This window comes from Sciurus carolinensis, chromosome 5 (assembly GCF_902686445.1).
Source record: "Sciurus carolinensis chromosome 5, mSciCar1.2, whole genome shotgun sequence".
Classification (NCBI taxonomy): Eukaryota; Metazoa; Chordata; class Mammalia; order Rodentia; family Sciuridae; genus Sciurus; species Sciurus carolinensis.
This window is the reverse complement of record NC_062217.1, coordinates 146,383,785-146,409,445: the sequence shown is the minus strand read 5'-3', so window position 1 is coordinate 146,409,445 and position 25,661 is coordinate 146,383,785. Positions and strand designations below refer to the sequence as shown.

The window sequence follows — 25,661 nt, the reverse complement described above, 5'->3', positions numbered from 1 at the left end:
CAAGCCTGACTCCCAGGGTAGAAAAACGGGGTGACAGGAAAGAAGCACGGAGAAACCACAGTACACAGGCTTCCAGTTGTCCTAGTCCCTAAGCCCACCTTTCCCCCAGTCTTCATTTGAACACAAATGGAAACACACATCACAAATAGCAAAAAGAACATTTTTATTGTGAGAGTTTGTGGGTGCTCCTGGATCATGCGGGAAGTGGCTGGGTCTTCAGTTAGCTCTTGGGCCATACTGAGACCATCTGGCTGCACATGGGAGGAGCCAGGTGCCTGGCTGGGCTAGGGCAGGAATTTATTGGGCTGGCACGGGCTGAGGAGTCTGGCGCCCACTCCCAGGCCCCTCTAGCCCATTCTGCTCTGTGCCTGGCTCAGGATGTTCCAGCGCGTGCCGGGTGTCAGCCTGCCACAACTGCACCAGGTCTGTGGGGGTCTTTCCTGCCTGGGGAGACCACAAGGAGATCTGTTCATAGTTCAGAAGTACCAGAAGGTGCCCTTGGCTACACCAGTGGTTCTCAACTGGGGGCCACTGGACACAAGTGAAGACATTTTAGTGGTCACAACTGGGAGAGTGAGGGCTACTGGTATCTAGTGGGCAGAGGCCAGGGACACTGCTTAAACTCCTACAATACATAGGATGGTCCCCCCACAACAAATAATTATCCAGTCCCAAATGTCAATAGTACTGAGGTTGAGAAACATCCATACTTTCTCCATAGCTTCCTTCTAGTATCCCCTTAGTCTTCCTTGTTCCAAAGGGACCCTCCCATGCCTCTCTTTATTTGATTGCTCTGGGCCCCAAAGATTCTTTTCTGAGGGTCAAATTCAAGCTCTTCGATCCTCATCCATCCTCATTAAACTCATGGGCCACCAGGAACCAGCACAGTGTGCTAGAAATGGAGGTGCCAACCAAATGCTTAAGTTCCTTTCAGTTCTGTCCTCTGAGACCTTGGTCCCCCTGGGGCCTGCATGCTAGGATGTCCTGTGGCCTACTGGGGACCTTCAGGAAGTCTTCCTACTGTTTCTCTGGACTTGTCCTCTAGATTCTGCCTTACAGAGAGAGGGGAAGGTGGTAGTTGGAATGGTATTCTGAAAAGGACATCTTTATGTGCTGTACTGATGACCAGAACCAATGATCTGTATCCCTAGGCTGGGATGGTCCCAGGGTCCCAACAGACCCTCCACTGTGCAAGTGCTCACCCCAATCACTGACTCAGGGAAGGGACTTACCAGGTTCTTGCTCATCATATCAGCTCCATGCAGGAGCAGCAGCTTGATGATTTTGTAGCGGTTGAGCCTCACAGCATCATGCAGGGCACTGTCCCCTTCCTAGAGACAGTGTAGCACTCAGCATGGCCTTTGGGGGTAGTAGCTGGGGAGCAGGGTGACAGAAGGTGGGCTGGAGACCCTACTCAGAAACCACAGTCTGAGGGTTCCCAAGGGAAGGGCCACTCGCCTGTGGAAGTGCATGATCCCCCACACAGCCATGGTGGGGCCAAGGCAGCGGGAGCCCAGCACTCACTCTGTCTCTGGCATTGATGTCCAAGCCCAGGGATAGAAAGTGTTCCACAATCTCCACATGTCCTGTGCGGACCGCCACGTGCAATGGAGTGCTCAGCAGCTGTGTATGAGGAGGCAGGAAGTGCTGGCTGGGGGGCCTGGACTGTGGTGTCCCTGGGGTGGGAGGCTACACTGATTCTAGCCTGAGCCCTCCCCCCAAGTCCTAGTGCCAAGGCCTGAGCCCTGGAAGGGAGGGAATAATAGTTTCCCACCATCCTATCCAATAGTTGAACTTTGAAGCCTTAAATGCCACCTCCTTCAAAAGCTTTCTATGATTCTCCTCTCCTGAGCTGTGGGCAGTTCACTCCTCTATACCAATTTATTTTTTATTATTTTGCAGTATTGGGGTTTCAACCCAGGGCCTTAAACATGCTAGACGAGTGCTGTACTGCTGAGTCATGTCCTCAGCCCACTCTTCTTCAAATAATTATAAAAGATGCCACTTGTTGGGATCTGATTATGTGATGGCCAAAACAAAGCATAAGCTTTATGTTGAATAAATGATTCATTTATATAATCTACACAAGAACCCTACAAGACATTTTTCAGATGAGGAAGAGAGGCTCAAAGGCCTAGTTACTTGTTCAGGGTTTCATGTGAAGGAGCAAATGTGTGGAAGGAGGGTAGGTTAACAAATAAATGAAGAGATGAATAAATGGATGGATGGATGGATGGATGGATGGATGGATAAACAGAAGAATGATGAAGGTTTGCATAGGATAACAAATCCTGCATCCTCTGGGTGCACCCCAAGCCCCCAAGATAGTGGGTCTCCTGTCCTCTCCTCTTCTCTACTCTTTTTTGGGCCCCCATCCCCAGATGTGGTCCCTCAAAGGGCAGCTGCTGTGCCCACTCTAAAAACTAGACAAGCTCACTACTTTTCTGCCACCTGCTGACCTGTCCTTTGCCCCCTGCCCTCCTCCCTGCAGTCACCTCAATATCTACTGCCCTGAGCATTGCTGCCTCACCTTATCCCTCACATTGGTGTCGGCTCCTCGGCTTTGCAGGAGTTTCACCACCTCCAAGTGGCCTCCGCGGCAGGCCCAATGCATGGCTGTGCAGTCCAGCTAGAAGGGAGGATGGGGCTTAATTGAAGAGCTGCAGGGAAGAAATGTCCTGGGAGAAAGAACCCCAGCCAAGCAAGCAGAAGGACATCTTAGGGAAAGGTTCAGAGAATAGGCAGAGACACTACAGTGCCTGGGCAGTGGGACAGAAGAGCCCTCAGGGCCCATCTAGTCCAAGCCAGTGACAGAGGAGGCTAAGGAAGGAAATAGGACTTGCCCACTGCCATACAACCTACAAGAGGCGGGGCCGGCTTGGCATCTGTTGTCAGGAAGAGGAGGTCTATTGGTACAGGATTCACCTCTTGCCTCCCCGACCCCAAATACCTGCCTTTGCACTCACCCGGTCCTGGAAGTCCACGGTGGCCCCACTTTCCAGAAGCTTCTCCAGGATTTCCATGTGGCCCTCCAGGGAGGCTCTGTGCAGTGCTGTCCGTCGGAACTGTCCCCAGAGAGGTTGTGAGGCCCTGGCCTCTGGCCCTAGGTCTGAGCCCACCTCCCACCCAGGCTGAGGCCTAGGCTTTGCTGCAAATCAATTCTGACCCTTACACTGGGTCCCCTTGCCCCCATGTGTTTTGCAGCGCCTATCCAGATCAGCCTTAGAGCCCCTGCCCTTCTCAACCTTGGAGATTGACCTTCTCGATGCCCCCCAGCATATCCCACCGTGCGCTTGCAGAAGCCAGACCCTCTGCTGGGTACGTCTTGTTTTGCCCTCACTTCCCCTGATGAAAATCTGCTACTCCTTCAAAGTGCGACTCATGTAACATTACTTCCTTTAAACCTCTAGGCAAGAGTTGCTACTAGGCTGAGCTGACCCTTGACCTTGAGCTCTGGAGGGTAGATGGAGTCTCGCTGGTCTCTATTTCCCAAAAGTGCTGAGCACAGTGTCAGAATGAGGAGGTTGCTCATCTTTGGACTTTGAAACACGGGACCATGGGTGTCTTTCCATATGCTAAGATCAGGTTATGGGCAGCCTCCCACCACTCTCAACCCTTGTCTTTTTTCTAACACCTAGAAGGTACTTGGACAGATAAAAAGAATTAAGACCCTGGAGGCTAAAGAGCAGAAAATACATGTTAAAATCTACAATTATGCAGAGCAAAGGTAGGTGACCATTAATGCTTAGTCCCAGGATATAAGAGCAAGGGGATACTTAAGAAGTGCAAAGAGGCAGCTTCAAGGAAAACAAAAATAAACATGATGGGTGATGGAAATATTTTTAAAATAGATGGTGGTGAGCCGGGTGCAGTGGTGTACACTTGTAATACCAGCTGCTTGGGAAGCTGAATAGGAGAATTGCAAGTTTGAGGCCAGCCTGGGCAATTTAGGAACATTCTGTCTCAAAATAAAAATTTAAAAGGACTGGAGCCAGGCATGGTGGTGCATGACTCTAATCCCAGAGACTTGGGAGGCTAAAGGCAGGAGAATTTTCAGTTGGAGGCCAGCCTTAATAATTTAATGAGACTCTTCTCAAATTAAAAAAAAAAAAAAAGACTGGGAGTGTAGCTCAGTAGTAGAGTGTCCTCAGCACCACAAATTAACTAATTAAATTTAATGAGAAAGGGCTGGAGATGTTGCTCTGTGGTAAAGTGCCCCTGGGTTCAACCCTCAGTACTGTAGAAGAAAAAAAAAGATGTTGGTAATGTTTGCACAGCTTTGTAAGTGTAATTAATGTCAGTGACAGTTAAAATGGCATATTTCATGTTATATTTTAATACAATAAAATACTGCAAATAGGGGCTGGGGACATGGCTCAGTGGTAGAGCACTTGCAAAGCATGTACCAGGCCCTGAGTTCGATCCACACACGAAAGATAATTTTTAAAAGGCAGTATAGAATTACACCATAAGAAACAAAAATACTGTATCTTAGTATGGGCGTCACAGTTTTTCATTAATTCAATAAATACTTATTGAGGTGCAAATATTCCATTTGATCATAACATGTGAGGCAAGTAGGTCAAATTTCAGTGGAGGAAGTTGAGGCCTGGGGAGGTGGCAGAGACCAGCCATGGGTCCCAAAGCTAGGGAGTGGTAGACATGGATTTGCCCCCAAATCTCCTGGTTCTGAGCTCTTTTTATTCGATGCCATCCCTCCACCTTCCCTACAGAAACATGTGACATTAGTTACCCTGCAGGTGGTTCAGAGTTGGGGAAAAACCTAAGTAGGGTTTAAGTAAATTCCTGGGTGAAGAAGAGAGTATCCTATCCTGGGCACCCCCTAACCTGCCCATTCTCAAACAGGCCCACAAATGGGCTGAACCAGGGTCTGAGCAGGGTGAGCTGGGCAGGTGCAGGGGCAGGGGTGAATTCTTCACCTCATCGCAGGTGTCAGCTGAACCTCCATCTACGAGGAACTTCTCAATGACCTTCATTTTCCCCTCCACTGCTGCTTTCAGGAATGTCTCCTCATCCACGGGGCCAGTCTGCAGGATGAGAGTCCAGTCATGGAGGGCGGCCCAGGTGATCCGGGCCTCCCTGCTTTCCCCTGCCCACATAGATGACCTTCCCAGGACCCTTACGATCTCCTCCGGCTCTGGAGGCGGCTCCTGGGCGGCAGCCAGGGCTTCCCGCTTCTTTTGCTTGCGTTTTTTCCGCAGCTCGATGAGGTTTTGGATCCCGCCCACATCGATGATCTCCCGCCGCAAGTCCAGGGATGTCTTACGCACGCGCTCTTGGCCCTGAGTGTCAGTGACTCATCAAACCCATACTGGAGTTTAGAGTTGGGGAGTGGGGTGGAGGTCTCGTGAGCTAAAGTGGAGGTGGGGGTGGTGTGTATAGAGAAAAGGAACCAATGTCCAATTCTCCTTCCAGGACAAGATGGCAAAGATGCGGGGAAGGCAGGGAGGCAGGGAAGGGGAGTCTGATTAGTCAGGTCTAGTGGGCTTAATTTCTGCATTCCTCACGTGTTTCCGGGATGGCTGAGCTGCTGGTCCAGGGACCAGGAGGAGAGGAGGAACCCTGACCACAGGCGCTTGGCTGAGCGCAGACACTGGGTTTTCTCACACTTACCTTAACCTTTTGTAAAGCCGTATTCTGGGCACCAAGGCGCTTCTCATCCTCAAGCACCAGCATGTCCATGGGCAGCTTCCCCTGGGCGGCTCCGCGCAGTTTCTGGTGAACCAAGAGAGAACTTTCTCCAGGACCTCCAGGCGAGGGGGAGAGTTGGGGTGGCTGGTAGCCTTTCCCCCAACCAACCCAAGGTCACCTTAACAATGACCCCTGTGTGACCTCAGAACCCAGGCAAGAACAGGGCTCCTGGAGAAGCACCTAAAAGGGGGTAATGTCCACAATTCCACATCTCAGTCTCAATCCCAACCCAGGGCTCAAACTCTTGCTTCCCAAATAAGACTGAAGGCCACTGCAGGGAGTTTTTATGAAATAAAATATATAGTTGTACCTCGGTATCCACAGGGGATTAGTTCTATGGCTCACTGCAATACCAAAATCTGCAGATGCTCAGGCCCCTTGTATAAAAAGACATAGTATTTGCATATGACCTCCGCACATTCTCCAGTACATTTTAAATCATTTCCAGATTGCTTATAATACCCAATGCAGTGTAAATGCTATGTAGACAGTTGTTATATTTTATTGTTTAGGAAAAAATGACAGGAAAAAAAATCTGTGCATGTTCAGTGTAGATACAATCTTTTCCCCAAATATTTTGCAAGGATTCAGAAGTTCTAAATGCATTCATTTCTTTTTTTTTTTTTTTTTTTTTTTTTACTTTTTGGCATTAAAAATTCACATTGAGTGGGGCATGGTGGTGCACACCTGTAATCTCAGTGACTTGGGAGCCTAAGGCAGGAAGATCACAAGTTTGAGACCAACCTCAGCAACTTAGTGAGACCCTGTCTTAAAAAAAAGGACAGGACAGAAACTCAGTGGTAAAGAACCTTTGATTCAATCCTCAGTACCCCCCCACCCCCCAAAAAAAAATCACTTCGATGAGAAAATTGTGATAAGAAATGGTAGTTTTTAAATTCTATTTTCAGTGCTGGGGTCAAACCCAGGGCCTCACATCTGCTAATCAAATGCTAACCAAATGCTTCACCACTGAGCATCATTCCCAACTCTTTTAATTTTTTTGGCCTGGAACTTGTGATCCTCCTGCCTCAGCCTACTGAGTAGTTGCAATTACAGGCATGCACCACTGTACGCAACTGCTATTTTATTTTACTTTATTTTTCAGTGGCCTTTTTGGCAATATAAAAATTCAGCAGCTATATTAGACACTGACTTTTTTCCCCAAAGCTTGGGAACTATTGCTCTCAGGGAAACTAGGGGATGAGAGCAGCTTCTCAGCTGTCAGGCTGAGACGTACCCTAAGTAGTCACCATATTTTCACTGAAATAATGCAGTTCATCTCCCTTCCAGGTCTTCTCTCCATTTGTAGCTCTGGTTTTTCCAGACTTCTTCTTCACTCTTTGTAAAGTGCACCTCCATCCCTCAAGTCCCCCAAGCCCACATATTGTATGGATACCAGTCCAGAAACATCTGCCCAGGCTGGAGGGTGCTGAGATAGGAGGGCAGCTGAGAGGACTGGTACCATCGTGGTGCCCGGCTGCCTTCTCATTTCTCACTGAGTCCCAGAGTTAGCCTCTTCCATGGTGGATTGGAGGGCTTATTTCCTAGGTCTCCTATTTGGATTGAACCCAGGGCTTCACATGTACCAGGCAAGCACTTTATCACTGAGCTACATCCCCATCCCAGGTTTCCAGGTCTCCATTTTGAAGGTCCTGTGAATTACTATCTTCTCTCTTTCTTGTCAGGCTTACACGGTTTGGGGTCTCCCCAGTGCTGGCCTCACTTGGAACATTGCATCTTCTTCCAGAGACAAGAGATGACTTGGAACTGCAGCTACTGCTGCATGTGGGACTCTGTCTGGACTCCCCATGGAGCAGAGGGTTGGCTTGTGGCTTAATCATCTTGGTATCCCCAGCACATGTAACAGGCCTGATGCATAGTAGGTGCTCAGAGAATTTACAGTGAATGAACAAAGGAACGAGTGAATTAATAATGGTGGGCGGGCTCAGCATCTCTGCGCACCCTAAGTCCCCAGTGATGACCTAACCCCACAAGTACCCCACAAGAGAGATCCAGCTCCTGAAATCTCCTTGCCCTCACAGCATGGGCAGGAGTCACAGGCTAACCAGAGGCTTTCTCTGCTGAGCTGGGGCCTGGTGGGAACAACTATGGACTCTAATGCCACTCATTTCTTACTCATAGCCCCTCACTTCAGATTCATCTTTGTGGGCTGTCACATAGGTGCTCAATAAATGCTTATCAAATTGGATATTAGCTCATGAAACAAAACTCCTACGTTACCTCACAGATGGTTGTACGGGTTAAACAAAAGAATCTCTATAGAGTGCTCAGCTCAATGCTGGGCACGGAGTAGGCGCTGGATGGGAAGGTTGGCTCTGAGGGCACCTGGTGTCCTGATAGCCCTGCAGCTATATTTGTTGGATGAATGAATGGAAGAGGACTGCTAGGGGCCCCTTGCTCAAGATTCCTGTGTCTCGTGGCAGCAGTCCAGAGATGACACAGCAGCATGCCTCCCCTTCCTGGCACTGACCAGTCCTTAGGGGAATGAGAAGTGGGATTCCTGGAGATCCAGGGATGCCCTGGCCAGAACTCAGCAAGCTCAGTCCCAGCTCTACCTTGACAAATCTAAGTTCATCTCTTCTTCCCTTGTAGTTCTGATCCTTCCCTTTTACTTACCGCTCATTCAGCCACACTTCCTTGTGTGAATGGTGTCTTCCTCTGAACCGATTTATCTCCTTTCTTTTTCCTCGGGCAGGGGGGGGTGGTGGGGTGGGGAGGGGGGAGGGTATGCTGGGGATTGCACCCAGGGATGGTTTACCACTGAGCTACATCCTCAGTCTTTTTGTTTTGTTTTGTTTTGTTTTTTGAGACAGGGTTTCGCTAAGTTGCTGAAGTTCTCACCAAGTTGCCAAGGTTGGTCTCAGACTTGCAATCCTCCTGCCTCAGCCTCCCAGGTCACTGGGTTATAAACACATGCCATGATACCTGGCTATCTCCTCCTTTCCATTCCCGTTAGAGCTAGCCTTTCTGTGGTCGACAAGTCCTTCTCAGGGCCATCAGAGTTTCTTTACTAAAATAGGTCAGAAGGTACCACATTCCACTCAACAACACTTAGTGGCTCCCCACTGCCCACGGAATAAGCATCTTCAACATGGCTTTTTCTGATTTGTCCTCTGCCTCCCTTTCTGGCCTTAGCCCCTCCTACCAGACTTTTTCATTTACAGTCACACTTTCTCTTATGGATACTACAGGTGCTGTCATTTCCTTAGCCTGGAATATTCTCCCCAGTCCTGATCTTCACTTACCACTCTTGAAGGTCCAACTCAGATATCATCCAGCCCACAGAGTAGTCCTTGAAGGTCCCCAGCTGGAATGACTCACCCACCTCCTTCACTGCTGATCCACCTCTCTACTTAACCATCTCTAGTTGACTATGCAACTGAGAAGTGTTGGCTAAAATGAATGCTAGGTTGGTGAAAAGAAGGCAGGATCTGGGCTTTATTGGTCCTTCCATTCCTTACAGCATCAGACTCTTGGCAGAACAAACACTAGACCAAGTGTTAGTTTAAATAAAATTTAGACAAGCCGGGCGTGGTGGCACACACCTGTAATCCCATTGATTTGGGAGGTTAAGACAGGAGAATCACAGGTTCAAGGCCAGCCTGGGCACCTTAGTGAAACTCTGTCTCAAAATAAAATAAAAAGTGCTGGAGATATAGCTCGGTGGTAAAGCATCCCTGGGTTCAATCCTCAGTAGCAAGAATAAACAAACAAATATTTATTAGAGTATGACAATTTAGAGTATGACAAGGCTGCACTCCTGCCCCTCTTCCTTATGCTAGAGAAAATGCAATTGTGCCACCTAGGTCTCCCCACATGTGGCCGCAGTACTGGGGAAATCCATGCTTCCTTTCCCAGCATCCCTTCCTCGATCAGTACCATTTATGTGGCAGGAGACAGTAACTGGGGATTGAAATCAGGGCACTGTGCATGCTAGGCAAGCACTCTACCACAGACACATCCCCAGTCCTTTTTATTTGCAATGGGGTCTCATTAAGTTACCCAGGCTAGCCTTGAACATGCACTCCTCCTGCTTCAGCCTCCTGAGTAGCTGGGATTAGACAGGTACCACCATGCTGAGGTTCAGTACCAGTCTTTATTCTCCTAGAGTGACCCCACCCTGGAGTTGCTCCTGCCCCAGCCTCCCAGAAGCAGCACTTTCCTGATGTTCCCAGGCAGTGCCCAGCTGTTTTCCCTGTACAGCCTGGCCTGTCTCCTGAAGCCCAGTTGGGTGGAAGGGTCTTGGGAAGCTCACCTGAGCTCAGGTTGACCACTAACTCTATTTTGGGGACTGAAGCCTCGGTCTCTCACCAGCAGCCCTCTCTGCCAGGAGCTGCCTGGGGCAGGAATGGGGCCAGCAGGGCCCTCAGGGATACTTGTCCAACCCACCCCACCACCAGAGGTACAAGGGCCAGGCTCTCCCTTCCCATGACAGGAGATGGATTCCCGAGACTGTTCGGCCTCCGCACCCCTGTACCCACCTCACTCTCCTCCTCCTGAGCCAGCCGCTGCTCAATGAGCGCTGTGGCCCTCTGCACAGCCTCGGAGTTCTCCAGGGGCCCCTCCATGGTGCTGTCCATGACTGCCTCTGCAGGCCACAGGGCACTGGGGGCTATATAGGCCAGAGAACTCATCCCCGCCCTCCAGGCGCCTTTGTCATGAGCTCACTGGCCCAATTCTTCACCTGCCTCCCCCACCTGTCACCTTCACCTCAGGCAGCCCCAGGGAGCAGGAGAGCCAGGACCATGAGCAGAGAAGTTGCCTCTCCCCCAACTGCTGGCCTGCTGGAGCCAAAGGGCACAGTGCCTCAAGAGCAGGGGTGTAGGGAGAAGCCTGTTCAGTCTGTCCTGACAGCTTGGGCCTTAGCCAGGGCAGCTGGACCTGCTGGACCTGCTGGCTGCATCCTCTGGCCTGGGTGGCAGTGCCATCTGCTGGATACCTGGAAACCCTGCCCAACTAGTGCCCCTGTGGGACCTGAAAACCAAACAAGGATACCCAAGACAGGCTGTGTCCTCAGGCTGCCTGTGTACAGGTCCTGCTGGCCATGTGGTGGGGCAGACTTCAGACTGCCTTGTCCAGACTGGAGTACCAGGATGGTGGGGGGAAAAAGGGCAGCCAGCCACCTCCCTCTGATCACAGTTCCTGGGGGCCTCAGCCTCTCTGGGTCCCACAGCACCCCCTAGCGAAACATCACTGCATCAGGCCATGTCCGTTATGCACAGATCTTATCCACCTGTCTCCCTCAGGGACCTCTACAGGAATTACAGGGTTGCTTCAAGACAAGATCTCAGGAAGCTAGAGTGCAGTGCCAAAGCCAGCTGACAAGGAGCACCAGACAGTGCCAGGTTACCTTGACCAGGGACCAGCCATGCTTACTGGAAACAAAGAATACGCCCAACTGGAGGGAAAGCAGACTTGTAGTCACCCAGTTCCTCACTGGAACTTGCAGGGTGAGCTCTGGGTCATCCTGACACACAAGGAGCTGTTTCCCTTTTCTCTCTGGTTCACAAACCTCTGACATATGCTCATCATCTAAATTTGTCAGAAATCCTGCTTTGACACCCACACGGGCAGTGTCGGTAGGATTTCCACACACACCTCGATCATGAGGGCCTGGCTGTGGGACTGGAGGCCAGAGCCATCCCGCTCCTGCAGCAGGAACAGACCAGAAGCAACTAATGTCACCTTCCTAGGTGCTGCTTTACTTTCAAGGCACTGTCACATCAGCTCTCTCATTTAACCCTCACAGCAACTGCAGGCAGAGTCATCTCCACCTTAAAGAAAAGTCACATGGGTTCAGAGGTTAACTGGCTTTTCCCCAGGACCCACAAGAATGTAAGGGGGATTGAAATTAGGGCCCAGAAGACTAGCAGCTCAGGTCTGTGTGCTCTGTGTGCTAAGTTGGGGACTGTCTGGCCCACCTGTTCCCACAGCAGCAGGAGCTGCAGAACTCAAAGTTAAATGCCAGGCAAGAGAGGAGGAGCCAAAGGCTTTATTGATAAATATGCACATATGTCTGTACATGAGGACCTGCTGAGGAGACCATGACCAGGCTGCAGACCCCCCACCACTTGAGTTACAGCCAGGAGATGGCCCCGTGCAGACCCCTGCCACAAAGCCCAACCATCTGGCCACCTGCCTCACCTCTGCCGATTGTGCTGGGGGCAGGGAGAGGCAGAGGCCCGCCTGCCTCAGGCTCCCCAAGCCCTGGGACTCACTGGTGGTTCCCTCCTCCCAAGGGGACTGGCACTGTGCCCAGGGCAAAGTCAGGGTGGGAGCGGAGGAGGGAGACAGCAGCTGCTTCCCGACCCTGAGCAGAAAACCGGAGTGAGCACAGAGCAGCACCAGATGACAGATCTGGGCTCCAGGGCCTCCAGGCTGGCCCCTGTGGCTCCAACCTGCTTCAGGAGATGCAGGGTGGAGGGTCCCAGTCACCTTTTCTCTGACAAGGTTGGCAAGGCCTGTGTGTGGCAGCATTGCTCCCTGGGTGCTGGGCACTGGTGGCCCACAGTGCCCCTGGAAGGCAGGGTTCCTCCATGGCTCACCCAGAGCCATAGAGCGGGGAGATGCCCTTAGAGAAAACAACAGCACTTGAAGGCAGCAGCAGGGTGGGGGGCCTCGTGCTCCAGGCCAGCTGCTCAGCCCTGCAGAGGCCCTCCATGGCCTTTCTTCCCAGGAGTCCGTGGGCCCATCAGTCCTGGGGTGGCGGGGGTTGGTTGATGATGACCTGGATGACAAAATCTTTCTGGATCTTCGTTTCCTGGAGCCGTGTGCGGTCTGTGAGCAGCTTTCCAGAGAAGAACCATCGCTGCCAGGATGGTTCGATGCCTTCCTGGGTGTGCAGCTGCCTCTTGAGCTGCCCTACTGTGTCAGGCAGGCTGGCGCTGAGCCTCACGTCCTTGCCCGTGGAGAGGCGCACCTTCAGCGGGAACTCTCGGCGCACGCTGGGGACAGGCTCAGGGGGCTCCAGACTCTCCTCTTCAGTGTGCTCCAGCAGCAGGTTCACCGGTGGTGACAGGCAGTAGATGGGCAACTGGTAGCGATTGCCCAGTTCGTCATAGCATTCACAAAGGGTACCTATGGGAAAGGCAAGGTGGTCATTGTTGGCTTGGGGACTTGTCATGCACTGAATGCTGTGTCCCTGAAAATTAATGTTGAAACCCTAACACCCCAATGTAACTTTTTGCAGATGGGGCTTCTATGGAAGCAATTAAGGTTAAGTGAGGTCATAAGTGGGAGGCCTAATCCACAGGATTACTATCCTTTCGAGATGCCAGAGAGCTCTCCCCCTTTCTCTCTTCCCAGCATGTGAAGACACAGCAAGAAACTGGCCAACCGCAAAATAAGAAGAGGACCCTCACCAGAAACTAAATTAGCTGTCACCCTCATCTTGGATTTCCAGCCTCCAGAACTGTGAGAAACAGATTTCTGTTGTTGAAGGCACCCAATCTGTGGGACTTTGTTATAGCAATCTAAGCAGATTAAGCTAGCCACCTTGGCCACCCCACAGTCCCCAGGCTCACCCCACAGTCAGGTCTTTCTGGGACAGCCTTATGACCAGAGGAGCACAAGGTTGGAGCTGGGAAGACCTGGGCTGGCATCCCACCCCACCAGGTGCTGGCCCTATCAGCCCTAGCACATTATTCAAGTTTTCATTTGTTCACCCAAAAACTCTGCTGAGCACGAGTGCTGGGTGCTGGGTGCAAGATAACGCGGCTGGAACTATATTTACTGAGTCATGGGCACATCCTTGGTGTTGGGACTGGACCAGATGTTATATGCATTTTGCTGAATCCTAACAGTTGTGTCCCTTAACACTTGCAAAGTCCTCAGGTTCCAATGTGATAAGTGACTTGTTGAAAGTCACACAGCTAGGAAAGGTCACAAGTTGGAATGTAGTCAAGACCCAGCTCTGTGACTCTCTACTTTCCATAGCCCATGAGGCTGATGTGAACTTAAATGAGACCATGCAGTAGAAGCTTCTAGCTCAGTGCCTGGCACATAAAACCCAACAGAAGATTAGTGCCTCAGATGTTCTGGGACCCCAAAGCACCCTGAGCAAGTCTTTAGCTTTCAGGTTTGCTGGTGTCTTTGTGTTCCCTCAGTAGGCAAGCAGGGACTGTGTCTTTTATTTCTTTGTGTCCCCGCCTTCATGGTCCATGCTCAGAGGGGGAGCTTAATTGAACAAGTGAATAGACACATACACAGCACATACACACACACACACCTCTACCCCTCCTGCCTCCTCCAGCTTGGAGAGACACTCCTGATGTGGCTGGCCACTGGCTGTCCTCCACCACTAAACTGTGCTGATGACCCCCCCCCAGCTCAGCTCACCGTGAGGCAAAGTGATGCTGGCTCCATCCAGGATGGCCTGAGCCAGCTCATGGTCATTGGCCTCGGCAGCATAGGCGGCGGCCTTAAGGGCATCCCAGATCTCCTTGCGTCCCTCAAAGGCAGGTGCTGTGTCCCAGAATTCATCCCGTTTGCTCCGAAGTTGCCCGTCGGTCATGGGATAGTCGCTCTTCCATTTGAGCCGTTCCTTCTTCAGGGGCTCATTGCGTCCTGGACAGGACAGGGGGACAAGCTCAGCATCTCTAATGCCACCTGGGCTACAATTCACCTTCTCTCTAGCTCCTCGCTTCTTGGGGTCAGGCCCTGGTCTGCCTAGCACCCTGCAGCACTGGCTCCTCAGTATTTAGGTCTCTGGGTCCTTCCTTAATAGCAGGGAAGAGTCTGGAAACCCAACTTAGGGATATAAAATAATTTTGTCAGCAAAGCATATACAGATACTCCTCAACTTACAATGAGGTTATGTATGTATAGTTGAAAATATCTGAAGTCAAAAATGTACTTAGTTTGCCCAAACATCCTGAACACCACAGCTTAGCAACACACTGTGGAATGTCAGTTATTTCCCCTCACGGTTGTGTGGCCCACTGGGGCTACCACTGCCCAGCATGGAGTGTTGCTAGCCAGGGAAAAGCTCAACATTCAAAATTCAAGGTGTGGCTGCTACTTAATGTGTAGCATTTTTGCAGTCTTGGGAAGTCAAAAAACCTAAGTTGGGGACTATTTGCACACCCTTGTTGCATTGAAGTTTTAATTTTACTCTTTCTTTGAGTATAAAGTAATATACATTCAGCATAAAAGAAATCTGGAAAGAATGTAGGTGTGTAAAAATAGTAACTGCCACCATTTAGAGAACCAACATGTGCCAGATCACAGGCTGGGCACTTTGGACTTGTTCTCTTTTTTGCAGTGCTGGAGACTGAACCCAGGGCCTCGCACACACTAGGCAAGCGCTCTACCACTGAGCTACAGCCCCAGCCCTCTTTATTCATTTGATCCTCGGAGCAATCCAATAGATGGGGAACCCAAGATTCAGAGAGTTTGTCATTTGTCTAAGGCCACATAGTACCAACATAATGCAAGACTTTGACTCCAAAACCCAGCCTTGGACAACTGAGGGGAAAATTACTCAGAATCCCACCGTTAGGAAGTAACTACTGTTGACACCTACACATATTCCTTCCAGCTTCCATTTCCCCATTTTTCACAATATAGTTGAGTTTGTATTATTAAATTTATTTCTTTATATCCCTTGTTCCAGAAAGAACTTAAGATATTTTCACACCAATATACAACTTTCTTTTCATCTCATATTTATATTACTGCCAACTTACACAATTAAAATTATAAGCAGTTTGATTATCTTGTTACTAATGTGCTGCCATACAGATAGTTACAAATGTTTCCTGCCCACCGCCCCATGGGGCTGGGGTTGGAACCCAGGGCCTCACTCATGCTAGGCAAACGTCCCACTAGTGAGCTACAGTCCCAGCCTAGCCCAAGATTCTCTTTTTAAAATAATAACCAACCAAACAATTCCTATGGCATCTGAAGAAGAAAACATTTCTGTCAAATGTCATTTTTCTTGTTACCCAGCTCCAAGTGACCTCCAAAACAACCCTGGACCTCAAAGGTGTCTGGAGGCTCAGTCATCTCAAAGCTGAAGGCAAAGCATCTCACAGGAGCCAGGTGGGATCACTTACTAAAGCTAGGGCTGTCACCAGGCTGTTGCCACTGGCTCAGGCAGGAGGGGACTACTCGTAAAAGAGGATGGCATTCACTGGCCACCAACTGTGGGCAAGAGTCCCATGGGAGCGCTTCATCTGTGTACACTCTCCCATTTCACCCTTCCAGTGGCCTCAGGAGGTGGGTAGCACTGTTGCTGCTTTGCAGATGATAGGGGAGATGAGAGAGATTAAATGACTTGCCTGAGCTCACACAAAGTGGAGAGTGACAGAGAAGGTTCCACCTCAGGTCTGACTAAATCCTGTGGTTTGCCATCTGAATTCACAGCTACCTGTGTGGGCAGAAAACTCGGTAGCCAAACATTCAATTTAAAGTGTTCCGTGGGTTGGAAGAAGGAAATGCAAGTCCTCTTTGGAGGAAACCAACTTCAAACCAGGCCTCAAAAAATTCCCAAATAAAGTTTCAAGGATAAATAATAATAAGGGCATAGTCATAAATCAAAACAAAAACATCATATGCAAGGGAACAGAGCAGTGTGAGCCAGCAGACAGAAGAATCAGACCACAAAGGCCTCAGACTGGAATTTATCAGACAGATTACAAAATACTGAGTTTAAGAAATGAGCGCCTTAAACATATGGATTAAGGAAAGGAGATCATAAAGAATGCCCAAGAGTTGGGCTTGGTGGTACACACCTGTAATCCCAATGATTCAGAACGCTAAGGCACAAGGATCACAAGTTTGAGACCAGCTTCTGCAATTCAGCGAGGCCCTGTCTCAAAATAAAAAATTAAAAGGGGCTGGAGAAGTAGCTCAGTGATAAAGTGCCCTTGGGTTCAATTCCCAGTATCAAAAAAGAAAAGAAACTTCCTAGAAAGAGACAAAGCTTGGGACATTTTGATTAATTAATTTTATGTTATCTTAAAAATTTTTTTAATAGTACAGATTGAACCTAGGGGTAACACTGAGCTATATCCCCACCCCTTTTTATTTTTTGAGACACGGTTTTGCTAAATTGCCAAGGCTGGTTGTGATCCTCCTGCTTCAGCTTCCCAAATCCCTGGGATTACAGGCATGCACCACTGCACCCAGCTGGGGCATTTTAAAATGTTCACCTTTTAGCTCTGTTCCTGACTCTGAGATTGCTGGTCTGTGACCCGAAGGACACCTGAGCTATAAACTGTACATGCATCTCTCTCTCAACCTAAAGGATTGATCTTTAAAATAAATAGTCTCATGGCGGTCCCTTTCAAAGTTGTCACCTCTTGAATTCTTCTTGAAGCAGGTTTCAGGGTCACCTCCCCTACCCCAGACAGCTAGTTTTCCAAACTATCATTTATGCATTTCTTACCCACAGGTGGACACTGCAAGTGAGCCTAAGTATTAAATGCATCTGCAATGACCCAGGACACAGGGTATAGAAACTCCTCACCCTCCACAGGGCACTTTGAGTGGAAGGTATTATAATGGGGTGGTGGTGGTGGTGGGCAGGGGTCAGGCAGGGTTAATGCAGGAACACAGCAGGAGCCCAACCAGCTCCATCTCAGCACCTTTGCACCTCTTTGCCACCAGAGGGCAGCCAGAGCACCTCTGGGCCAGTGTGAGCCCCCTTCATCAGTGGGTCAAATGCAACAGAAAAATATCTAGCAGAGTTCTCCAGGCACAAGACTAAGCATGCACAGGAGAGAGGCCCCACAGGAGACCAGAGCTCACATACTGGTGCATACAATCTTAGGCACAGACTTAGACAAAAACGGAAAAGGAAGCTTTCCATCTAAGCATTTAAATAAATTGATGATGACATTTTAATTTCAATTACTTATAAAAAAGGTATTTTATAGTTAGTTGAGTCAAAAAAATTGGCAGTGGTAAGGATGTGAACACTCATATGCTGCACAAACTGGTATAAGCCTTATGAAGGGCATTTGGTATAATACCAAAAAAAAACTTAAAAACATGCATTCCTTTGGCTCAGCTATTTGGTTTCTAAGAATTTATTCTAAGAAAATAATCACAAGAAGTGTGTGTGGTGAGGATTTATGTACAAAGCTATTTAACTCAGCAACATTTTTTTAGCAGGGAGAGCTAGAAACAGCATCAGGAAAAAGGTGAAATAAAATCTGCATCTGTAAGAAGGATCAGTGGTAGCCATTTTGTGACAGCGAGGAAGGATGTGGAGTAACACCGGGAAATGTTCACAACATAGTGTGAAAAGGTTCCAGAATAGCAGGTGCTCTGTGTTCCAGTTTTTTCTTCTCATAAAGTATGCACAATGAGTGGGCATGGTGGTGCTGGTCTGGGAGATGTGGCAAGTCCCCCACCTAAAATAACAACAACAACAACAAACCAAAGCAAAGTATGCATAATTATATACATATTTTAAAAGAAAAGAGGAATTCATGACCAAAATATGAACAGAGGTTATATCTGATTGGCAATTACCAATGTTTTTTTTGGTTTATATTTTCCAAGTTTTCTACAATGAGAACTTATTGTGTTATTAATAAGAATAATACAATGAAAGTAGTTAATAAGGAAAGTTGATACATGGAGTTCTGGGGAACAATCACAATAAAGTAGGAAGAGCATGGGGAGCCAAGAGAGTGGGGCTGAGGTGGTACAGCCAAGAAGCCTGAAGCCCACAGTTCCAGAATTTCAGTTGCTGGCAGCTCGGGGTGGCTTTGTCTAGGGCCAGGGCAGGCTCTGTTGGATTCAGCAGAAGTATCCAGTGGCTTCTGCTTAGGACTCCACCTGTTCTAGATAAGCTTCACTCAAAGGCAGAGTAACAGAAATGGTCCCTATTCTTAATGAAGCTGACAAAAAAGCATTAAAAAAACAAAAAAGTTCATGCAAGTAGTCAAAGCTTTCAACTGCATGGGGAGATAGTGGGGCAAAACACAAAATTCATGGCATTCTGTGACTATGGTAGACAGGGAATAGCAGAAGAGATCTGCGATTGGGCAGAGAATGTGTGTCTGCATCCAGAGGCAGAAGGCCGAGTGTTGTCCACACCACACCTCCTGCATTAGAATATCCTGGGGTGCTGGTTAAGAAGGCAGGTTGGGGAGCTGGGGGTGTAGTTCACTAGTACAGTATATGCTTAGAATGTTCGAGACCCTGGGTTCCATTCCCAGCGCCAAAGGAGAGGGAAAGAAAAGGTAAGATTCACAGAGCCCAGGTCAGATCCATCAAATCAGCACTAGGGGTTGGTCTGGGGTATGAACGTGATTCTGATTTAAGAATCTATTTGTAAACACGGCAAGACAGAAGTGGAGATGGCGTGTTTGAACACACCTTAATATAAATTAGCTCCAAAGTTGCTGCCAGGAGCAGATTTGGAGAGGGAAGGGGGAAAGTGCAAAGGGCACCATGTCTGGTTTGGAGGAGGATAATGATGGTGGACGCTGTGGTTTGGCTTTGATAATGAATGGTGTCTGGCAATACCAACCCAAGGGAGGGCACTGAGAGGAGAGGAAGAGAACGCTGAAGGGCCTTTCCGGGCTGCTGGAGCTGGTGCGTGTCTGAATGCGTGCGCACTCTCAAAGTCTGACACGTTGCTTAATTCAGGAGTGTAGAGCAGGGGGGATTCTCAGAAACACAGGAAGGACCAGGACAACAGACTGGTGCCTCACAGCTTGCCTGGGTGGTGGTCTCCTCAGCAACATCTGCTGAACTGAGAGTGGAAGTGACAGACACTCAGGGAACAGGGTGGGGAAGAGTGCAGGAATGACACCCGGAGGCAGGGACAGTGGGGAAGAGGCAGGGAGCATCTGCAGGGGGAAGTCAGGAGGCTCCTGCACTTCTTGATCTCAGACCCCAAGGGATCCTTCCTGTGGCTTCTGGGTCTGACATAACTGAGCCCCTGGGATGTGACACCAAGCCTGAGACCTGCCAAAGGGAGCAGAGATTTCCCAAGACAGTCCACCCAAGCCAGGAGAGGTCCTATTTATACCTGTGGCAATCTCGCAGCTATTTCCACACTGGGTTACCAAGCTTGTCCCCAGGCCCTTGTTTCAGGGATGGGGCCAACAGTGTCCTTCTCAGAAGTACCAATTATGGACAAGTCTGGGCTTGCTCTGCTGGTGTGAGGGATGAAGCTCCAGGAAGAAGGCAGAAGTCAGAGCTGCCCTGACCCAAAGCCTGCGCTTAAAGGGTCCTTCAATTAGATGCAGATTCAAATTTCTCCTCCTTCCTCCTGCCTATCACAGCAATCGCAGCTGGAATGCAGGTGGCCTGCCATGACCACCATGACCACCTGGCAAGAGGGATAAGAGATCAGAAAGAACAGCAGGCCCTAGAAGGATCAGCACAGCCACAGAGGGCCCAGCCAGGGGAAACAAGTCCAGGTAATCCCTTCAGGAAGCGCAGTATTTATAGTCAGACTTAGCCGGGGATGACCTTCGGAGCCTGTCTACCCTTGGAAGGGAAAGAGCTGGTCCAGCTCTGCTCAGCTGGAGCCTCTTTTGGGCCTGTGAGCTTTGCCTCCCCATTCATTCCCTGGGGCCCCAACTCCAGGGCTTAGGGAGGGAGAAGGGTAGAGCCCGTTGCTAAGTGACAGGCCAGACTTCCTAAACTGCATCCCCTCCTGGGGCATGCTGGGTCCCATGGTCCTGGGTAGGACTGAGGACCAAGGCAGAGTGCTCCCCATCCTCTGAGAGGCCCTGTTCTCAACTCCAGGAAGGTGCCAGGCCCAGGGATCTGCTTCCCTGCCATGATCTTGTTCAGCTGCCCAAGGCAGGGACCAGGTCCCAGGGGCAGACTCAGCATCTGGCACACCTCATGAGTGAGTGAATGAAGTGAGCAGGCAGCTTAGGAAAAGGAGGAGGAGCTGCTGGGAAAAAGCTCCTGCAAATGGGAAGCAGCAGACTGTTTTGTGAAGAACCCTCACTGAACAGGAAGAGAGGAGGAAGAAAGGAGAAAGGAGACAGGCAGAGGGGACAGAATCAGGCACTGGGGTATACAGTGAGGAGGATGGGGGGCTGGATGCCAGGCGAGCCCAGGGAGGGCCGGAACCTCTGTGGCCAAGGGAGCTCAGAGCACAGCCAAGAGAAACAGACCTGCTGGGAGGCGTGGGCTGTGCTGTGGGAGAGACAAGGGGGCACACAGGAGCACAGGGACAGGGTGCGCTTGCTCCATGCAGCACACACAACGTGCGCATTCACCCAGTTGGCCACCTGGGCATGGAGAGGGCAGGCCTCTAACTACTCTCTGGCCTTCGCCTCCTGCCGGGCCCCTGGAGAGCCAGGCAGGGGGCAGGGGGGCACCCTAGGGCTAGACACTCACTCTACAACTAACCCCCACCTATTCATTTCCTGAGAGAAACTGGCCTAAGCTTACTACAAACAGAAGCCCACCTGCCACCCTACCAACAGCCCCTTCTCTGGCCTAGTGTGGAGAGAAAACTTCACAAGTGGAGTGAAACAGGAGGTGTTTGGGAAATTAGCAAACTTCTCTTTTTTTTATGTCCATATGTTGTTTGTTTGTTTGTTTAATTACAACCATTCTTTTCTTGTGGTGAATACATTCTCATCTTCACCTGGTACTGATGTGTTTATCCCCAAGTGCAACTAGGGTCCTGACTGGTGTGAGCAGCTCTGGAGGGAAATGGACCACACGTGTTTTCTGTCAACCTAGACTATGGATCATTCAGTAAACGAACACCATGGCCTCCGCTATCTGGCTCCTCACACATGGGCTTCAGAGGTGGACAATGGGGATTCTCTTTGGATCTTGACCATCTATCGGCAAGAATGTGGGTGGAATGACTTTCCATCCCAAGCCTCAGTGTTCCCACCTGCAGAAATGTCATGACCCCTCCCTTGTGGCCATTGCAAATATTGAGACACCACTCTGTCCAGTGCTTAAAATATAGTAGCCATTGTCACTAATAATCAAGTTGACACTGCTTATTACCATGATGCAACTAAAGGTTATCATCATTTTTTTTTTCCATGAAGTTGCTATGATTTTGAAAACATTGAAAACCTCTGCTATCATGAACCTTTAGTCTTTACCTTGCAGCACAGGAGAATGCTGGGGTTAACTGAGGTTGCTTGACAGGGACAAGCAGGTTTGATGGATGCTGCTTCCCTGTGCTGGCTGTGCAGCACAGGGTCAGCACTTTTCCTGGGGCAGAAGAGGGAGGATGGTGGCTAATAAATAAAACAGGAACTCCTGGGGTTGCTAGGAAGGTCTCCTGTGGCCAGCTCCCTTGGGATTTCAGGGATGGGAGACATGGGTCCTCTGCCACTATGCTGTCCATAGTTGACAGGTGGCCCAGGCTCCCTGCTGTCAAGGAGGACCTTGGTGATCACTGGATCAGCAGCCAGGGGCAGGGGCCAAACCTGATGCCCAGAATTCCATCCCACTTGGTGTCAACTGCCATAAACACTTCCCTTATACATGCCACTCCACCAAGGCATGTCCCTCAGGGTAAGGCAGAATCCTGAAGCTGGGAGTGACCAGGTCACTGCCCTGGCTGCTTCATTTTACACATAAGAATACCAAGACTCAGAGGTGATATTGATTTGCCCCAGATCCCACAGCTGTTTCCCAGGCCTGTGTGTATGTGTGTGTTGGGGGAGGGGGGGGGCTTCTTGCTAATAAACCACTCCACCAGCAGGAAAGCCGAGTTTTAACTAGAAAATGAAAATGTCAGGGGCTGAACACACAGAGATGATAACAGGAAAAGCAGCAGCCATAAGCTGCAGCAGAAGCCAATGGGGAAGAGTCACAGGTCTGATCTGGCCTTCCAGTTGCCCCCAGAAAGGAAGGGAATCCAAGAACTGGGCCCTCCCAGGACACCACACAAGACTGCGTGCCTAGGTCTCCCACAGGCTCAAAGAAACACAGACCCACAATTCAGTACTTGAAGAAACACAAAACCCCAATTCAGCACTGTTGGTTTGGATCTTGGTGAAGATGACCAACCTTCTACCCCACAGAACACTCCTGGCTGGTGGTGTGTCCCCATCTGGGGTGCTCAGTATGCCATAAAGAAGCCTATCCCATTGCTGGATGAATCTGATGTTAAAAAGCAAACAGCAGTTAATTATCTCCCCCCACCCCCACTGAGCTACATGAAGACCTAGAACAGAGATACCCAGAATCTGAGGCCACAGAGGCTCCTTGACTATGAGGGGTTTTGTCCTGATACCTACTGAAGTTGAAAATATTATAAATTAAGAATGCATTTAACACACCTAGCCTATCAAACAACATAGTTTAGCTGAGCCTACTATCTTAGTCCATTTCTGTTGCTATAACAGAATGCTCAAGACTACATAACTTATAGAGAAAAGAGGTTTAGGCTCATGGTTCTGGCATCTACTTGACTTTTATGGAAGCATGTGCTGCTGCACACACAACAGAAAATTTCAAGAGGGGAATAGCAAGTAGACACATGCAAAGAGAGGAAAAGGGGGCCAAACTCCCATAAGAAACACATTAATTCATTCATGGAGGCAGGTCCCATGACCCCAAGAACCTCTTAAAGGCCCTACTACCTCTAAACACTGTTACACTGGGGACCAAGACTCAATATGAGTTTGGCAGACATATCACACCCAAATCAGCACCTACTTTAAACCTGCTCAGAAACTTACATTAGTTTACAGTTGGGCAAAGTCATCCAAAACAAAACCTATTTTATGATAAAGTGTTAAATATCTCATGTAATTTATTTAGTACAGAAAGTGGAAAACAGGATGGCTGTGCGTTACTCTTGCATCATTGTAAAGTTGAAAGGTGGAAATCAACCCATTGGGAGCTGGGAACTGACTGAAGTTCTGAGAGTCAGATAGACCTGGATTCAAACAACTGTTCCATCCTTCATTAATTAGCTAAGTGACCTTGGGCAAATGCCTTCAGCTTCCTAGTCTCTTCTGGGAGGAAGTAGTCAAAGTCCCACTTATTAGAGGTTAAAAGGATCCAAGATATATATATATATATCTTGTATGTATATATATCTATATCTTGTATGTATGTATGTATATATATATACACACACACACACACACACACACACACACACACACACACACACACAACTAGTCTAATCAAGAAGATTATACATAATAAATCAACTAACCTAATACCCCAGGTGAGGTCTCTTTAGCATGAGACCCAGCAGGCTCTTGTTTCAGAAATCTGAAGATACATTGACAAATGAGCACCATCCTAGCTAAGAGGAGGCACTTATTACTGTCAATGTAGTTGCTTCTGTCATTATTATCAACATTAGTATCTTGACCTGAGGTCTGTAGGCTCTACTCTCTGAAATAACAGAACGAGTCTCACCCCTTCAATGGAGCCACCTGACATTTCACTGTTCTCCACAATGAACATCCCCACTTCCTCCTAGTGTTTCTCCCATGTCTTCAACATCTTGAATCAGATGCTGAAACTGATAAATTCCTAGAAACATCCAACCTACTAAGACTTAATTGTGAAGAAATGGAATGTCTGGAACACACCATAACTAGTCTCAAAAATTCCCAACAAAGAAAAGCCCAGGACCATTTCCTGGGCTGCTTAGAGTGGTTCAGAGGCCCTAAGAGCCCAGGTGAGGTCTGTTCACACCCCACAGGCTCCTGAATTCCCCCCTCTGCCCCACAGCAAACAGCAGCAAATTGCTCTGAATAGTCATGGCTGGAGGTAGAAAAGGACCCTAATAAACTTTCCCTTGGTTGGGGCTGCAAATTCTCTCAAGCACTATCATTCAGTCTGCCCCCCAGCAATGGGTTCTGAGTTACTGTCTTTTAGGTCTGTGTACGCAGTGGGGCAAACCTGGGAGTCAGGAAACTGGGGTCCATTTCCATCATGAGGCTGCATGATCCTCTAAGCACATCTGCCAAATGTGAATGCCAGTCTTCCTTATAGAGATGCAAAAATGCCCTTGGGTTTCTGTGAGGAGCACAGAGTGTACACACAGATGCATGACATTCTTGAGCTCTGGAGCGCCATCTTGTTTTTTCTTTTTGTGGTGCAGGGGATTGAATCCCAGGCCTCGTGAATGCTAGGCAAGTGCTCTACCACTGAGCTACATCCCCAGTCCTGTTTATTTATTTATTCATTTTGGTGGTACTGGGTGACAGAACCCAGTGCTCTACTCCTGAGCTATACTCTTAGTCCTTTTTATTTTTTATTTTGAGGCAGGATCTCACCAAGTTGCCCAGGCTGGTCTAGAACTTATAATCTTCCCGCCTCAGCCTCTTGAGTAGCTGGGATTGCAGGTATATGCCACTGTGCCTGGCTTGGAGCCCCATCTTTTCAAGGATCAGCACTGGCTTCACACAGCACAGCTCAGGACCCAGGACATTTGTTTGTGGATTGACAGAGAACTCCTTGCCTGAGCACATTTGTGCTCCAGAGCCAGGCTCAGGCCTCGCAGGCAGCTGTGCCTGACTCATGCCTCCCCTTCCTCCTCTACAGCCATGACTCACCAGCCCTGGCAGGCCTGTACCCTCCTGGTCTCCTGCCCTAGCACTGCAAGGGCCAGACCCCACACTCTGCAGGATGCAGGCCTGTAGCCCCCATACCAGTCTTGGGCTACACGCAGCCCCCTGGGAGTGCTGGTGGGCAGACTCTTGAGAGGCAACACCATGTAGCATATCAAAAACACAGTGGCTGGGCGCCCACCCCCAGGGATTGATTTAATTGCTCTGGAGTCTGGCCTGAGCATCAGAGGGGTTTACAATCTCTCCAGGGGTGGTTCTAATAGATGGCCAGGGCTGAGAGGCACTGATCTGGAACTAGGCTGCCAGCCGGGCTGGCTGCTTTGATTATGTTTAATTAGGTCTCTGAGAGGGCCTGGCAGAGTGGTGCTCAGGGAGAACCCCATGCCTGCCTGAGGCTGACCATCTGGACAGCCAGGCTGGTCAAATGGCAAG

General features: G+C 49.3%; 2 protein-coding genes across 5 annotated transcripts in view; both read right to left on the bottom strand.

The window, feature by feature from the left end:
• Positions 1-153: 153 nt before the first annotated feature.
• Positions 154-10,666, bottom strand: Ankrd2 (ankyrin repeat domain 2). Of its 3 annotated transcripts, none has more exons than XM_047553032.1 (9): positions 10,215-10,666; positions 5,635-5,736; positions 5,145-5,303; positions 4,941-5,048; positions 2,967-3,065; positions 2,531-2,629; positions 1,525-1,623; positions 1,233-1,331; positions 154-444 (listed from the first exon to the last, which is right to left on the bottom strand). In XM_047553032.1, exons 1-9 carry the CDS (start codon positions 10,365-10,367, stop codon positions 298-300), a joined length of 1,065 nt encoding a protein of 354 aa, XP_047408988.1. In that variant the 5' UTR covers positions 10,368-10,666; the 3' UTR covers positions 154-297. The 3 variants fall into 3 exon arrangements, with proteins under 3 accessions (XP_047408988.1, XP_047408989.1, XP_047408990.1); XM_047553033.1 differs by lacking the exon at positions 10,215-10,666 and adding an exon at positions 6,950-6,977; XM_047553034.1 differs by lacking the exon at positions 10,215-10,666 and adding an exon at positions 6,023-6,057.
• A 1,023-nt stretch (positions 10,667-11,689) lies between these two features.
• Positions 11,690-25,661, bottom strand: part of Ubtd1 (ubiquitin domain containing 1) — a 52,641-nt gene continuing 38,669 nt past the window's right edge. Inside the window, exons 3-4 of one of the 2 annotated variants that reach the window (XM_047553035.1) lie at positions 14,071-14,298; positions 11,690-12,810 (exon numbers count right to left, since the gene is read on the bottom strand). In XM_047553035.1, the coding sequence (XP_047408991.1) occupies positions 12,425-12,810; positions 14,071-14,298 (614 nt within the window). In that variant the 3' untranslated portion in view covers positions 11,690-12,424. The remainder of the gene's footprint in view (positions 12,811-14,070; positions 14,299-25,661) is intronic. The other variant, XM_047553037.1, reaches the window with a different exon arrangement.